Source organism: Drosophila suzukii (genome assembly GCF_043229965.1).
Source record: "Drosophila suzukii chromosome 2 unlocalized genomic scaffold, CBGP_Dsuzu_IsoJpt1.0 scf_2c, whole genome shotgun sequence".
Lineage (NCBI taxonomy): Eukaryota > Metazoa > Arthropoda > Insecta > Diptera > Drosophilidae > Drosophila > Drosophila suzukii.
Genome location: NW_027255896.1, coordinates 24,592,810 through 24,608,026, shown reverse-complemented (window position 1 = coordinate 24,608,026; position 15,217 = coordinate 24,592,810). Strand labels below are relative to the sequence as shown.

Genomic DNA, 15,217 nt, shown 5'->3' with positions numbered 1-15,217 from the left:
AACTGAAACTTGCGGTCCTGGGGATCTACAATGAATTGTCGATACATTTTTGTTATATCAGCTGTTAGAGCATGCATAACTACCTAAATGAAAGCAGCGTTAAGATGAGGTCCTGCTGAACTGTCGGTCCAACCATTAAAATGTTTATTTAATGATACTCCTGTCGACGACTTCGCAGATGCGTCAAAAACTACACGCAACTTTGTTGTTGAGCTGTCTGGACGCAGTACAGCGTGATGCGGGATTACATAGTGGGGTTGACTTGAGTCAAAACTATCTACAGGATGCATGTGCCCCAGATCAATATACTTGTATTCTTGCAAGAAATCAGAAAACATTTTTTTTTTAGCGGGTAAACGTTGTAAACGTCGCTCTATTTGCCAAAATCTTTGCTTGGCAATATCCACTGAACTTCCCAATTTTTGGGTAGATTTCGAAAAGGGAAGCCGAGCTTGAACTCGCCCATTCTCGAGAAAAGCAGAGTTTTTACAGAAATGGCGATCACATTCTTCCTCTTCAGTTGTGTACTGGTTTTGAGATCATTCTGGAAACGATTCGATTTCCCAAAACCTTTTTAGATTTTCATTCAGCTGTTGGGACTGCCAGATTTTGCACATAAGAACATTAGCCTTCGCCCTAGATTGCGGATTATCAACAACTTGTCCACCAATAATCCATTCGAGTGTAGTGTTAAGTAGGCATGGCGGCCCAGGCCCCAGTGATAATTTTCCGCCAGTGAGCAATTCGAAGAATTCATGGGTGCTTAGTAATATGACAATTTTTTGTGTTTTAAAAAACAATGGGTCAGCCAAATCTATTCCGGCAGGGATTGACCACGTTGATGATTCTATTCGAGTGGCGGGTTGAGTCAATGCTATTGTCTTGGTAATAGCAAATTGCAATGACCGTTCGTCAGCAGACAAACGTGAGCGTATGGTCGTCGAGACTGAGAACTAAAGTTTTGATGTAACATCTCCTATACCAGAAACTTCAAAGTGTTGACGCTTTCGCTGAAGTTGTAATTTGTTTGCCAAAGTATCTGTGATAAAGTTAATTTCCGAGCCAGAATCAAGCAAGGCCCTTGCCGGGTGGAACATTCCGTCTTTATCCTGGATAAGAACTATAGCGGTAGGGATAAGAGCTCGATTTGATTTACGAGAAAGACATGCGACTACTTGTGTGGAGCAAAGAGGTTGCTTGTTTGTCTGTTCTACATTTGGTTGAGAAGTTTCTTGTGATTCACTCCTGCGATGTAACGAAGAATGGTGCAACCCGCGATAAGTCCTACAGCGAAATTTCGAAGGACAGTCAGCTGCGATGTGGCCCTTATGAAGACAGTTTAAGCATAGCGCTGCCTGTTTGACCCAAGCATGTCGACTCTCATGTGGAAGTGCAACGAATGAAGGGCACGATCCTAGATTGTGATATGTAGAATCGCATTTTATACAACTGCCTCTAGCCGTTAGGAATGCCTTTTTGTGGGGGTGATTTAGTTTTTCTGGACGCTTATCATATTGATTGAACTCCTGGCCTGGCTTTGCGCTTCATTCTAGAAACTGACAATGCCTTCGTAACATGTTGTAGAAATTATGCCAAGTTGGAAACTGCTCATAGTTCTGAAATGCATTTTGTTCGGTGCCAAGAGAGAGCAGTGAACCACGCAACGCTGCCACTGTATCTAAAATTTCTCGAAGGGATGAAGAATCAGATTTTCTCATTTGAGAAATGGAAAAAAAGCAAGATACATGTTCGAGTAAGATCAACACTTTTTTATCGTATCGTTCCTTAAGGCGCTCTAATGCCTTTTTGTAATTTTCTTCCGATATTTGAAATGCAGCCACTACACTCAATGCAGGACCAGAAAGACATCCGAATAGGTACGTAAACTTGTCAATATCAGAACCATATGATTGAAGGCTGCAATAAAACGGTTGTACTCGCCATATTTTCCGTCAAATTTTGGGAGTTTTAGAGAAAGTAATCGATTATGGGAACTGGCCCCTAAGCAGGTGGAAATTATCAAGACGGAGTCCTCAGGGCCATTGCGCTTGTTAACATTTGCACGTTTTAAAAGCGTAGATTTTGTTGCTATAAAATCTGCCTCAAACTGATCGCGAGAATCTTCTTCCAAGTCTATTTCTTCAATTTGCTGTTGAACTTGACACAATTACCTAAAGTGCGATTCCAAAAGGGACAGGTGACACTCTGCCGATGCAGCGTCCATTGCTGTGTCTGCAACTGCTCGATTCGAAGTTCGATGCATGTTTCGTTGCAGCAGAGTTCTTTTGAGCCTAAGTGCATCTAGCTGTTCTTCTACAGATGCTTTTGTCATGTTTGCAAAGAGATGAAAAATCAGTCAAACTGTAAGGAAAATGCGTTTGAGAGGCTTTTACAAGTTTTGAAACCCTACAACAGTTTTAGAGTAACTGCGAAACTTTTTGATGTAAAACTGGGGTACAGCAAGTTTGCGTGTTCTGAGAAGCTTTTTCGGCATAGGTTAAATAAATCACACCTATATTTCTAGATATAACCAGACTTTTTTTTTTTATTTATATTATTTGCGTCCGAAAGATCAAATAACAAGTAAACTGGGTTAAATCTGCCGATTTGAAAGCTTACGTGCTCCAGTAAGTTTCTCAGGTGTACTGGTGACGTAATGGTGTGATGCCGTAAAAGTCCAAGTTGAGATCACTTTCCAACTGATTCGTTTGAATTGTAGCTGCTACTGAATCCCTTGTGATCCCTCGCAGCCGAATTGTAAAGCTTCATGACAGGTGTCCTGTCACGGTCGCCAATGCTTAATCCGATGCCTAATGGGAGGCAGCCAATGGTGAAATTTGCCCTCGTGCAAATGCGAGTGGTTGTTGTTATTGCACCGCCTCTGCCCCTGTGCAGGTGCCGGAGCTTGATCCAAAAATTAAAACGACGGAGTCAATGACATTTACTTCACGAAGTTCTGTGTGAGACTATATTTTGCTTTTGGTTATAAATTTGGTTGGGCTATGCATAACAAGAAAGCTAATGACTTACCGTTTTCATTGTGGATCATAATGCTTTACAATAGAGGGTAATATTTAAGCATAGAATTTTAACTAAAATAAAGAGGAAGGCATGAACAGATAGAATATAGCCTCTTTATAGATGACTAACATACATTTAGGAATCAAAATTTTGATTAGAACAAACTCTTAAAGAGCCAGATTAGCATTTGAAACCAATAAACAGAAATAAAAAACATGGACGAACGCTATAGTCGAGTACCTCGACTATCAGATACCCGTTACTCAGCTAATGGGATCAAAGGGAAATGAAGTTATGCAAGCAGCAAAGCGAGATTGAAATGCGCCTCCTACCCGTGATGTCAATATGTGGTTATGAGGACGGTAGACAGATTTAATCGTTATGCACGTTAGAGTGGGCGTGGCAAACTTTTTTTGATCAATCGATAGGTATTGACGAGACCAATACATTTCAGTTAAAATTTTGTATCTAGCATAAAAATTGTGGGCGCCACAGACTTTGGCGGCTTGTGGGCGTTAGAGTGGGCGTGGCATATTTGCGTAACAAACTTGAGCTGCGTATAAGGCTACGGAATTGGAGAGATCCAGCGGGCAGTGCGCAAAAGGGAAATAACGGTTCCCGGAAGCCCTATATAAGGCCGCAGAGCGCTGGCAGCTGGATCAGTCGATCACGAGGAGTCAAACCTTCAAGATCAGTTAAAGTACCAAGTGAACATTCAGTCAAGGAAATAATCTACGAGGGAGCTACAACCAAGCGAGTCGTCGGAAGCAGCGTCGTGGGAAGCACACAAGGAGCAAGATCGCCACGTTCGGGATTGGGACATCAGGAATCTCCTAATTGAGACACAGGTGGCTGAGTTCTGGAAGGCATCACGCGGCTAAGTCAAGGCGTTTGTTTCCCAACTTTGTCACGACCACACCCTGGCGAGTCGCCCGGCGGGTCTGTCAGAGACAAGCAAAAGAGTCCTACGACGAAGAACCGGCAGCTTTGGGAGGAAAGTTGTCTGCGACCCAGCGTACCTTGCCCGACCAAGCAGGACCTGGCGTGACGGACGAGCGGTAGATCGATTTGCGGTTTCAAGAGGCGACCGCCTGGAGAGCCCTGCGATTACAGGCGAAGGTCCCGAACACCAATCGCCTTGCTCCCCGAGCGCCAGAACGACGAGATACTGGTCAGAAAACAGCGCAGAGGACATCGACAGCGACACCAGCAGACATTTCCGGCAGCCACGTTACCATCGCCGCGCGGAGCTCATTGGGGAGCGCGAACTGAGCGAGAACCTAGCGGGACCGTCCGGGACAGAGCAAGGGACAGGTATTGCCTCGAAAGGCGTGGGCCTGGAGAGCAAGGCTTGTTCGCCCTAGTCTGAGAACGGTGACGCTTCCCTAAGTCCACAAGGCCGAACTCTCTGCGGGTCTAAGGCGCAACAAGCGACCCCGAGGCAGCGCGTCGGCAAGCAAGCAGAGGCGGCCACAACGAGCGTCCCGAGACCCAGGATCCAGAGGAGGACGAGTCAACGCGTCGAGGAGCCAGAAAGAGGAGCGCCAGCAGCCGGCGGAACCAGAGCCAGGAGATACCGAAGCCAGCCCAGCCACACCCGCTGTACTAATACCACGAGAATAAATCCCACTGCTACCATTTGAACCCCTTTGTTTTCTCACTGATCTACGGGCAATCACGTCATATAAATTTGGTGGGACGAACACACAATCTTCTGAGCTAGCCGCACGAATCTCGTCGCGAGCAGACATACAAAATCAGTTCGTTACAATATTCACGATTTTTTAAGTTTGTGGGCGGCTTTTGGGCGTTAAAGTGGGCGTGGCAAACTTTTTTTTTGGTCAATCGATAGGTATTGATGAGAAAAATACATTGCTGTTAAAATTTTTACTCCAGCATCAAAACTGTAGGAGCCACAGTTTTGGGCGGTTTGTGGGCGTTAGAGTGGGCGTGGCACATTTCTGACACAAACTTGCGCTCTGCAGGTGTTTCAGGAATCTGCATGCTTAATCCCAGTATTGTAGCTCTTATAGTTTCCGAGATCTCAGCGTTCATGCGGACAGACGGACATGGCTAGATCGACTTTGCTAGTGATCCTGATCAGAATATACTCGTACATACTTTATGGGGTCGGAAACGCTTCCTTCTGCCTGTTACACACTTTTCGACGAATCTCGTATACCCTTTTACTTTTCGAGTAAGGGGTATAATCATAAGCTGTTTGAATTAAAAGTTGTAGATAAGGTTTTATTAAAGCACGAAACTGGTCATAACGACATAAGTTGGTGGTTCACAATAACACAATGGCCGTATAAATATGTACACATATACGCATGTCAAGGAGTTCCGCTGCAGTACCCGTTGGTTCCAATGGCACAGGGCTTTGGCTGGTTGCTGCATCTCTAATTTCTTGCTCAATGCATTTGTTTTTGGTTCTTCTTTATTTGCATTCCGAAATGCTTGAATTCTCAGTTTGTATGTTTTTTATTGTTTTGGCGATGGTTTGTAATTAATTGAAATTAATTTACCTTCAATAGCTTTCGTGTCTCACGAATTGTTTTTGTTATGCACTTTGGTTTTGGGTAAATATGGTCTCAGGGAAACAGTCAAGACGTCCTGGACATCAGTCTTTTTCTAGTCTGTGGTCTGCGGTGATGGGGGTAGCACCTCTAATCCAGTACCACGGAGATCAGAACAAATTCCGTCTGTCTTTTTTATCTGACTAGGGTCTTTTATACCGGACTAGAGCTTTTACCTGCTCCCATACAGTATGGATTAAATAGGTGTTCTTACCTAGGGTTACTATTTTTCTATTTTCACTATCTCGGGAGTCAATGGCCTGGCGGTGCCCTTTGTCAGCTGTCGGGGTATGGTTACAATAGGTCGATCGTCATCGTTGTTCTAGCCACCCGTGAATCGCCGAATTGAATTTTCTTCTCGAAGTGATCGATGCGAATACGTGTGGAATGACTTCGCGAAAGAAATCTGCTTCAGACCATGTCCTGTCTTTCATTTTTTTTCATGCGCCTATTTACGTGTGGCTTCGACACACTCCAGTGACCCAGACTCATATTAAATAGCTAGTTGGGCCCGTTATTATTGTTGTAGCTAAATTTTTGTTGCATTGTATTCCCGAAACAAAATTAAAAGCTTTTCGGCCTTGCACGGAAACACTCTAACATACATATATACATATACATACATAAACAGAAACAGAAAGTAAAGCGTAAAAGGGAGTACGAAATTGAAAATGTATGCCTGAAACAGAAATTTTATGTTGCTGTTAGCAAGAAGGTTGCATGCTAAGATTATAATGCTGAGTGTGCCGTAACGGGGGCCGTTCAGCTGCATAGAGAGATATTAATTAATTTTTTATTTTTAATATATTTTATGATTTTTTCGGTTTTGCTCTAAATATTCTTATACTGGTCTTTAATTCAAACATGGTCTAGGTTGCCTTAGAATTAATAGAATATCTCCCTCTGGCTCAGTGTTCTTGTGGCGCGCTTCATTAGACCACCCACTTTCCTGTTCTTCCCTGGACGCGGGTTATGGATCTCCCGGTATATGTCAGCTGCTTCTGGACTCGGAGCAACCGTCTCTATCTTCTGGTTACTCGTCCGTTTCCGTATCTTCCATCTTATATTACAAACTTTCTCCCTCTTATGCTGGCGAGCAGCTTTAACAACCTGGTCGTACCTTTGGAAGGGCTGTATGATGTCAGGTGAGGTACAGCCACCTTGTTGGGGCTTATATAGCGGAATCGGTCTTGATCTGATTTCATGTACCACCCATCATGTGATCGTGACTCTCTACCATTTTTCTGAAATTCCACAGTTTTAAGCTTATCGCTTTTTGGAGTCGTCGGACTACGTTTAAGGGGATAGGCGATATACAGGTCTGTGGCATGAAATACACTCATGAAATACGACATTTTTACCCAATGCATTTTACAGCTCATATACTGCCAAAAGACAACATTATTCTCTGAAGAGAGCGGACCTGTCTCGTGCGAGCGTCGCGAAAAGTGCAAGAAAGTTGATAAACTAAATGCAAACAAAACACAATAACTAAAGTGGTTAATTTCAAATAAGCGAAAAGACGATAGAGTGAGCATTTTATATTTCAACTCACAAAATCGGTGTAATGACTTAAACTAGCACATAATTATTTTATCTTATAATAATAATGCTAATGCCATGTTAATAAAAGCTCAATGAGCTACGAACAAAATAAAGAGCTACTAAGCTCCGCGAGCCGAAGAGTCGGTTACTTTTCATATGTCTCAACGCGTGACAGCGAAGTGCAAAAAACGACCATACTGTCGGTCGATAGCCAAAGAGCACGATCTTGCTCACCATGCTTACTTACGGCTACCCCCACTCCGACGGCGTGGAGTCAACAATGCAAAACCCTCCACCATCAGTTTCGACCCCTGGCGCACCAACAACATGCAACGGTAAAACTTCTGCATCCACACTAAATTTGTCAGCAACAACTACAGCTACGGCAAAGACAAATCAACAACAACTACAGCTACGGCTATTACTGCGGAATCGACTGCAACCGCAGCTCTAAATTCAACGGAAACAAAAATCACGACAACAAATCAAAACCAAAACAAAATTCAGCAAGCGGGTCCGGCCATACATACCGGACTAGATCGTTACATCCATATCAAGCGTAAGCTTAGCCCGCAGAATACAAGTCAAGTAACAAGTCAAAAATAAACCATGTCCAAATAGAAAATAAATTACCAGGGAGATCCAACAGCAATAGATTTGCGCTTCTAGATGAAAATGAACCAGAGCAGGCTCAGGAGACCCAACCGAAACCTAAGCCCCCACCAATTTACATTAGGGAGAAAATCTCGAACGCCCTGGTCAACAAAATATTTGCGCTAACCGGGGACGGAAACTTTCATGGTTTTTCCGGTCACAAAAGGGGATATCCATGAAACCAGACCAAATCTGAAGAACATTTCCGAGCTGTATCCAAATACCTGGAGGAAGCTAGGAAAAGCTACTACACGTACCAACTATAAAGCAGCAAGGGCCTGCAAGTGGTACTAAAAGGAGTCGAGCCCGACGTAACCGCCAAGGAAGTTATCCATGCTTTTAAGGAAAAAGGGTTTTCTGTAAAGAACGTCAGTAACATTATAAACAGGAAAAAAGAGCCGCAACCACTCTTCAGGGTCGAGCTGGAGCCAGACAGCAGAGTCTTGAAGAAAAATGAAGTGCACCCCATTTAGAGCCTGCAATACTTATTGCACCGAAGAATCAACGTGGAAGAGCCACATAAAAGGAACGGCCCAGTGCAATGCACAAATTATCAGGAGTATGGACACAACAGGGCATACTGTTCACTTCGAACAGTTTGTGTAGCTTGTGGAGACTTCCACACTTCGGCTAACTGCCCTGCCAACAAAGAACACCCCAAAAAAACAAGGAAGAACGCTATAGTCGAGTACCTCGACTATCAGATACCCGTTACTCATATGCAAGTAGCAAAGCGAGATTAAAATGCGCCACCTACCGGCGGTATACAGATTTAAGCGTTAAGGGCGCGGCAAATTTTTTTTACACCAATCGATAGGTATTGACGAGAACATTACATTTCAGTTAAAATTTTTATTCTAGCATCAAAACTGTAGGAGCCACAGTTTTGGGCGGTTTGTGGGCGTTAGAGTGGGCGTGACACTCTACTGAAACAAACTTGCGCTGCGTAAGAAGCTCAGGAATCTCCACGCCAAATCTCAATAGCCTAGCGCCTAGTTTCCGAGATCTCATCGTTCATACGGACAGACAGACGGACAGACGGACATGGCTAGATCGACTCGGCTAGTGATCCTGATCAAGAATATATATACTTTATGGGGTCGGAAACGCTTCCTTCTGCCTGTTACATACTTTCCGACGAATCTAGTATACCCTTTTACTCTACGAGTAACGGGTATAAAAATGCGTTAACTGTCAAGGTAACCACACGGCAAACTACAGGGGCTGTCCGGTCTTCATGGAGATGAAGGACCGCATGCGAAAAGTGACAGCAACGCGTCATCAGAATACCCAAAATGCGTACACTTACTCCCGTACGACGCCGGAAATATTTTTCGGCACGGCTGTAAGATCCTCATTTGGTCAACTAAACACATAGAAGTTGACCACCCAGAAGGGCTTGTCAAACGCCGATGCCCTTCGATCAGGGACGGAAAACCCACTCCAGTCTAATATAGGAAACGCTCAGCAGATCCAAAGCACTCTGGAGTATATGATGGTCACCATGCAGCAAAGTATGATGGAATTTATGTCAGTCATGAAAACGACCATGCAAACACTGGTTCAAAACCAGAACATGGTGTTACAGCTACTTGCTGGTAAGAAGTTTAAATAACAGATGGCAAATCTACGAATAACAATGTGGAACGCCAATGTCGTTTCACGGCACAACCTTGAAGTAACACAGTTCCTGAATGATAATCATATCGACATTATGCTACTGGTAGAGACGCACCTCATAAACAAGTACAACTTCCAAATAAGAGGCTACACTTTTTACCGCACAGACCATCCAGATGGTAAGGCCCACGGCGGAACCGGCATCCTAATCAGGAACACATCAAGCCCCACTTTCATCAAAGATTTGCAACTTATTACTTACAAGCCACGTCTATCAAAGTGCAGTCCGGCAACGGAAACCTCACCATAGCCGCTGTCTACCGTCCGCCTCGCTTTACAATTTCTGAAGGACAATTCATGGACTTCTACAACTTGCTTGGAAATCGCTTTATAGCTGCAGGGGACTATAATGCCAAACACACGCACTGGAGATCACGCCTTGTGACTCCCAAAGGAAGGCAATTATACAATGCAATCATAAAACCGAACAACAAATTAGACTATGTTTCCCCTAGCAGCCCCACATACTTCCACAAGTAGGCACTGACCTGGCTCAACATATCAAGGTGAGCGGCCACTTGCACCTTCAGAGCTTCTATCTGCTCTGCATTTTATTGCTCTGTCCGAAGAGCTCCATCAATCAATCACTTTAAGTAGTTGGGCCCTCTTTTTAGGTCACATCTTACTTAAATAGTTTTGTCACTTCGTGCTGATCGATTTTTCATTTATCACGCTTAGCATAAAGCATAACAGCGACGTAAACGCAGCAAAAAAGCGCGCCGAAGCTGAGAAAAGAAAGACCCGAAGACCGATGCCGAAGTCACATGAACATCTACGTAATACGTGAGCGAGCAGCGGATGGGCAGCGCAATTTCCTATGCTCACTTAATAGGGCGCTGCCGACCGCTGTTTTATAGTATTATAAAACGGAAACCTCATAGTTTTTGGTTTTGGAAAAGTCAGGTAAATTTGCCCATGAACAAAGCAGGGAATTTCTATGATTGTAAAAGAAAACAAGGAAAAACGCTAAAGTCGAGTACCTCGACTATCAGATACCCGTTACTCAGCTAAAGGGACCAAGGGGAAATGGAGATATGCAAGCGGCAAAGCGAGATTAAAATGCGCCAACTACCCTCGATCTCACTATATGGTTATTTGGGCGACAGACAGATTTAAGCGGTATGGGGGTTAGAGTGAACAAGGCAAACTTTTTTTTGGATCAATCAATAGGTTTTGACGAGAGTAATACATTTCAGTTAAAATTTGTGATCTAATATGAAAATTGAGGGCGCCACAGGATTGGGCGGTTTTTGGGCGTCAGAGTGGGCATATTCTCGTAACAAACTTGCGCTGCGTACAAGGCTACGGAATTTTAATGCTCTATCTTTGATAGTTTTCGAGATATCCGCATTCATATTTAGGATTTTTTGAAGTTTATGGGCGGCTTGTGGGCGGTTTGTGGGCGGTTTGTGGACGGTTTGTGGGCGTTAAAGTGAGCGTGGCAAACTTTTTTTGGGTCAATCGATATTTAAACCTAAATTTTTTTTTCTAGCATTAAAACTGTAGGAGCACCCTGCTGAAACCAACTTGCGCTGCGCAGTAATCTCAGGAATCTGCATGCCAAATCAGCGTTCATACGGACAGACGGAAATGTCTAGATCGATTCGGTTAGTGATCCTGATCAAGAATAAATATAGTTTATGTGGTCGGAAACGCTTCCTTCTGCCTGTTACATACTTCCCGACGATTTTAGTATACCCTCTTACTCTACGAGTAACGGGTATAAAATTAAAACATCATTAAGTCAAGAGCACGAAGTTCTGATCAATTGGCCGCTCAATTCGTACAGAAGTTGGGGACTTTAATTTCAATATTTTAACCATTAAACAAATAAGTAAGCAGATGCAATTATTACCACTTAAAACGCTGTTCTAAGAATAGTCAAATATTTGTTGGCAATTGATGATGAAAGTTATGAAATTCTTAGATACATAAACTCTGACACCACATATATCATGATTTTTAGTCCTAACAAAACTCCTTAAAGACTATGAAAATCATAACTTGAGCGCCAGTTCTGTTACGTGTGCTTTTTATTGTTGTTGAACGTTGATGCACTAAGAGCAGTACAAACAAGTGGCCCAAACGACACCAAGCACGTGCTTGTTACGCACGGGCCCATTTTTATTTCGGGCAATTACGGTTCGCGAGGAACGTACATAGAACAAATAAAGACAGGACAAAACATAGATCAACAAGACTAAAGCAAATGAGCTAAGATTTTAGTTTTTAGTACAGGGATAGAAGTTGAGGAACAAATTAAATGATATAGGTTGTTATTATTATTAGAAAGAACGCGAAAGGGCTCATGCTGACTAAAATTAAATGAACATCGTGGCAAGTTGATAGGATGGTAGTTTCGCATTAGTCTAACAGGAACATTGAAAGTTAGGCGGCTTACCAAATTTACAGAATCAATATCGCCTCTGATAAGATTATTCATAAAAATAGTACCAAGCATAATTCTACGGCTTACTAGACTAGGCAAATTAATTAATAGCAATCAACTCGAGTAAGAAGGCAACCTGACGTTTTGATCCCAGTTCAAACCACGTAAGACAAAAAGAAGAAATTGTTTCTTTACGGACTCTATACGGTCAATGTGCACCTGATACTGAGTACTCCAAACGGAAGAACAGTATTCTAAATTAGGACGGACAAGTGAGGTAAATAATAATTTGGTAGTGTATGGATTTATTCTTTAGACCAACGCTTTATAAACCCAAAAACACTCATAGCTTTATTTACAGTAGAGGTTATGTAGGAGTAAAATTTAAGTTTAGGATCTAGGAGAACACCTAAATCGTTTACTAAGTATATTCTGTTGGGGCGGGGTGGCTTGATCGATGAAAATAAATGAAGCCCCAAGGTCAAATGGTACCCAAAAAACACGGGAGTACTTTGGGGTTTTTACGCGAGGTGCGTAGATGTTTATTTGTACACTTGGAAATAAGAACTGCTTAAGCCTAACTTAACTTAAGCGCTCCAGAGCAGAGCGGAGACTTAGGGGAGAGATGGAGAGGGAGAGCGGACGGCAGTGCGAGCGCGCGAGATGTAGACATCTGGATAAACCTGCCGCTCGACACTGCCTCCTGAAATTAAACGCCCTTTTGACGTAAACATTCTCCCCCCCCTTGCGAGGACACCCGTAGCAAGAACCTCAGGATAGTAGGCTCAGGAACATGTTGGAAGTGTAGATCGGTCGTCCGTATGTAGGAGAGTGTGGTGGGCCTTTCCACACTTGTGGCCGTGATGACCACTGCGGCAGGAGTCCTTGGAATGATTGTGAGCCAAGCAATTGGAGCAGTACTTCTGGATATGTACTTCCTGAAGCCGATTCTGGGGGCTTAGCCGTAGAAAGTGGTGGCACTTCCGTAGAGGATGGATCTTTTGGCAGACTCTGCATTGGTAGGATTTAACACCTCGAGTACGTCTGCCATCCAAGGCGGGGTATGGAACCCAATATTCGGGTGGAGTATTCTTAGGAGGGACTTTTTGTACGGAAACTTGCGCTGAATAGGACGAAATGATGAGTGGAACTGAGGCGGATACTGGCCTTGGAGGGTCGGATGGAATCGTCGGAGTAGTAGGACCGCTGTTTCGATGCAGCAATGTGTGATGCCGATCTTGGAAAGTGAGACAGTTGTGAGCGCTTGTGCAATCCCGGAATTTATGGCTGCTTGCAAAGCAATTGGAGCACAACTGCTTCCTTTGAATATAGGCTAGGCGATCGTCTACCGTCATTTGTAGGAAGCGTGGACATATACGCACGGGGTGGTTCTTCTTCGAACACAGATCACAGCCTTTGGGTATCGGAACTAGCCTTGTGTAGAAGGAATTTATTTTTGGAAATTCTGCCACTCGATTTGTGTCTTTGGACTGGACGTGGTGGAAATTGGCAGATCGGAAGCTATCGACGGCCTCAAGAGTATTTGGTATTTGGGAGGAGACTTTTTGGATTTGTTCCATCAGCTACGCGGCAAATTTTTCGTAAGTGGAGTTCGTTTGGTAATACTTGGACTTTAGTATGGATTTTGTGTCTGTTGCGCTCTCGCCTGCAGCTATAATGCTGTCGGAGCATATGTCGTATGCTGCCTTTACCGTTTGCCACAAGGAATTGAGGTGATCGCGACGAATTTTATAGGCGGATAACGTTGGGGTAGGAGCACCTGGAGCGTTCACAGTGGCCTCAAAGTGGATCAGACAGTCAGCTGTGGCCATAAATCGGGTTAAAGCGGCTTTTACTGATGTTGCCATGACGTTAAATAATTTAGAATTTTAATTTAGAAGTAAGGAAACGGATTGGAATAAAATTGGAATTTAGAAACCAATTAAGATTGTAAATATATACGGTCACAGTAAAGAATTACGGACTTTAATATTGTATGTCTGGAAGGAACATTTATTGTGAGCTCTTGACCCACTGTGCACTGGCGAAAATATCGATATACGTATGTATGTACACTGTACGTATGTATATATGTGGGGTGCGAATAGCAGAATAGCGTTGCGGGAATTGGAAAGACTTCGCTTATGTTTGTATGTCGGTGCGTTGGTTTGTCACCTGCACAACTAAATTGCAACCGATTTGCTGGAGTAAATTTGTGGATATTGTAACTTTGTTTTTAATTTTAGAAATAGTTTAGCCGTATTTGTAGCTCGAGAAAAGTAGTTGGAGTGGACTGTATTAGGAAGAGTAGTTAGAGTGAACTGTATTAGAATATTTATGTAAATATACACACGCAGCTGGAACACAGTAAAAAACAAGGAGAACGCTATAGTCGAGTATCTCGACTATCAGATACCCGTTACTCAGCTAAATAGAGATATGCAAGTAGCAAAGCGAGATTAAAATGCGCCACCTACCGGCGGTATACAGATTTAAGCGTGTGGAGTGGGCGTGGCAAATTTTTTTTTGGACCAAACGATAGGTATTGATGAGAACAATACATTTCAGTTAAAATTTTCTATCTAGCATCAAAACTGTAGGAGCCACAGTTTTGGGCGGTTTGTGGGCGTTAGAGTGGGCGTGGCACTGTACTGAAACAATCTTGCGCTGCGCAGGAATCTCAGAAATCTGCGTGCCTAATCCCAGTATTGTAACTCTCATAGTTTCCGAGATCTCAGCGTTCATACGGACAGACGGACATGGCTAGATCGACTCGGCTAGTGATCCTGATCAAGAATATATATACTTTATGGGGTCGGAAACGCTTCCTTCTGCCTGTTACATACTTTCCGACGAATCTAGTATACCCTTTTACTCTAAAAGTAACGGGTATAATAAAGAGTGCAAATCTTAAGGAAAAATTTTATGACCGTGAATTTTTTACTGCGGCTGAGTTAAATTTTACACACGATTGGAATTGAAAATATATTTGACAAATATTTTAGTTGAATAGTAGCACTGAAACATTTACTGGAATTGTTTCAAGTGTGCAACTGTGGGCAAAGGAAACTGGCATATTGTCGGGCACAAGTAACGGAATTGAACTACATATATTAAATACCGTTGCGTCGGATTAATCACTTTTGGATTTAGACAATATATCATACAGAAATTTAGTCGAAATAGGGTTCGAAAAACTGGCTGTATGACCGGCAATTATAGTAAGTGGAACTTATCTGGAGCGGTTCAAGCATGCTGGGACAAAATCAAAGGAAACTGCAGGAGAGGAAAATCCAAAGATTTTGAAATCCGGCTTCGACTGGACCAAAATGTTGGGGCGGGGTGGCTT

At 43.2% G+C, this 15,217-nt stretch overlaps 2 protein-coding genes across 2 annotated transcripts in view; both read left to right on the top strand.

The window, feature by feature from the left end:
• Window positions 1–15,217, top strand: part of LOC108007735 (scavenger receptor class B member 1) — a gene marked incomplete at its 3' end in the record, with an annotated part of 434,380 nt that overhangs the window by 382,661 nt on the left and 36,502 nt on the right.
• On the top strand, window positions 438–14,399 carry LOC118876865 (uncharacterized). The gene is made up of 3 exons (XM_036812938.3): window positions 438–6,745; window positions 6,859–6,919; window positions 6,978–14,399. Exons 1-3 carry the CDS (start codon window positions 6,573–6,575, stop codon window positions 7,089–7,091), a joined length of 348 nt encoding a protein of 115 aa, XP_036668833.1. The 5' UTR covers window positions 438–6,572; the 3' UTR covers window positions 7,092–14,399.

What these genes read in the sequence shown, in the direction of transcription:
- LOC118876865 (XM_036812938.3), top strand. Translation starts at nt 6,573, where the DNA reads ATGGATCTCCCGGTATATGTCAGCTGCTTCTGGACTCGGAGCAACCGT. An exon ending in GAAGGGCTGTATGATGTCAG is followed by an intron (nt 6,746 to 6,858) that starts GTGAGGTACAGC and finishes GAAATTCCACAG; the next exon opens with TTTTAAGCTTATCGCTTTTT. An exon ending in AGGGGATAGGCGATATACAG is followed by an intron (nt 6,920 to 6,977) that starts GTCTGTGGCATG and finishes TGCATTTTACAG; the next exon opens with CTCATATACTGCCAAAAGAC.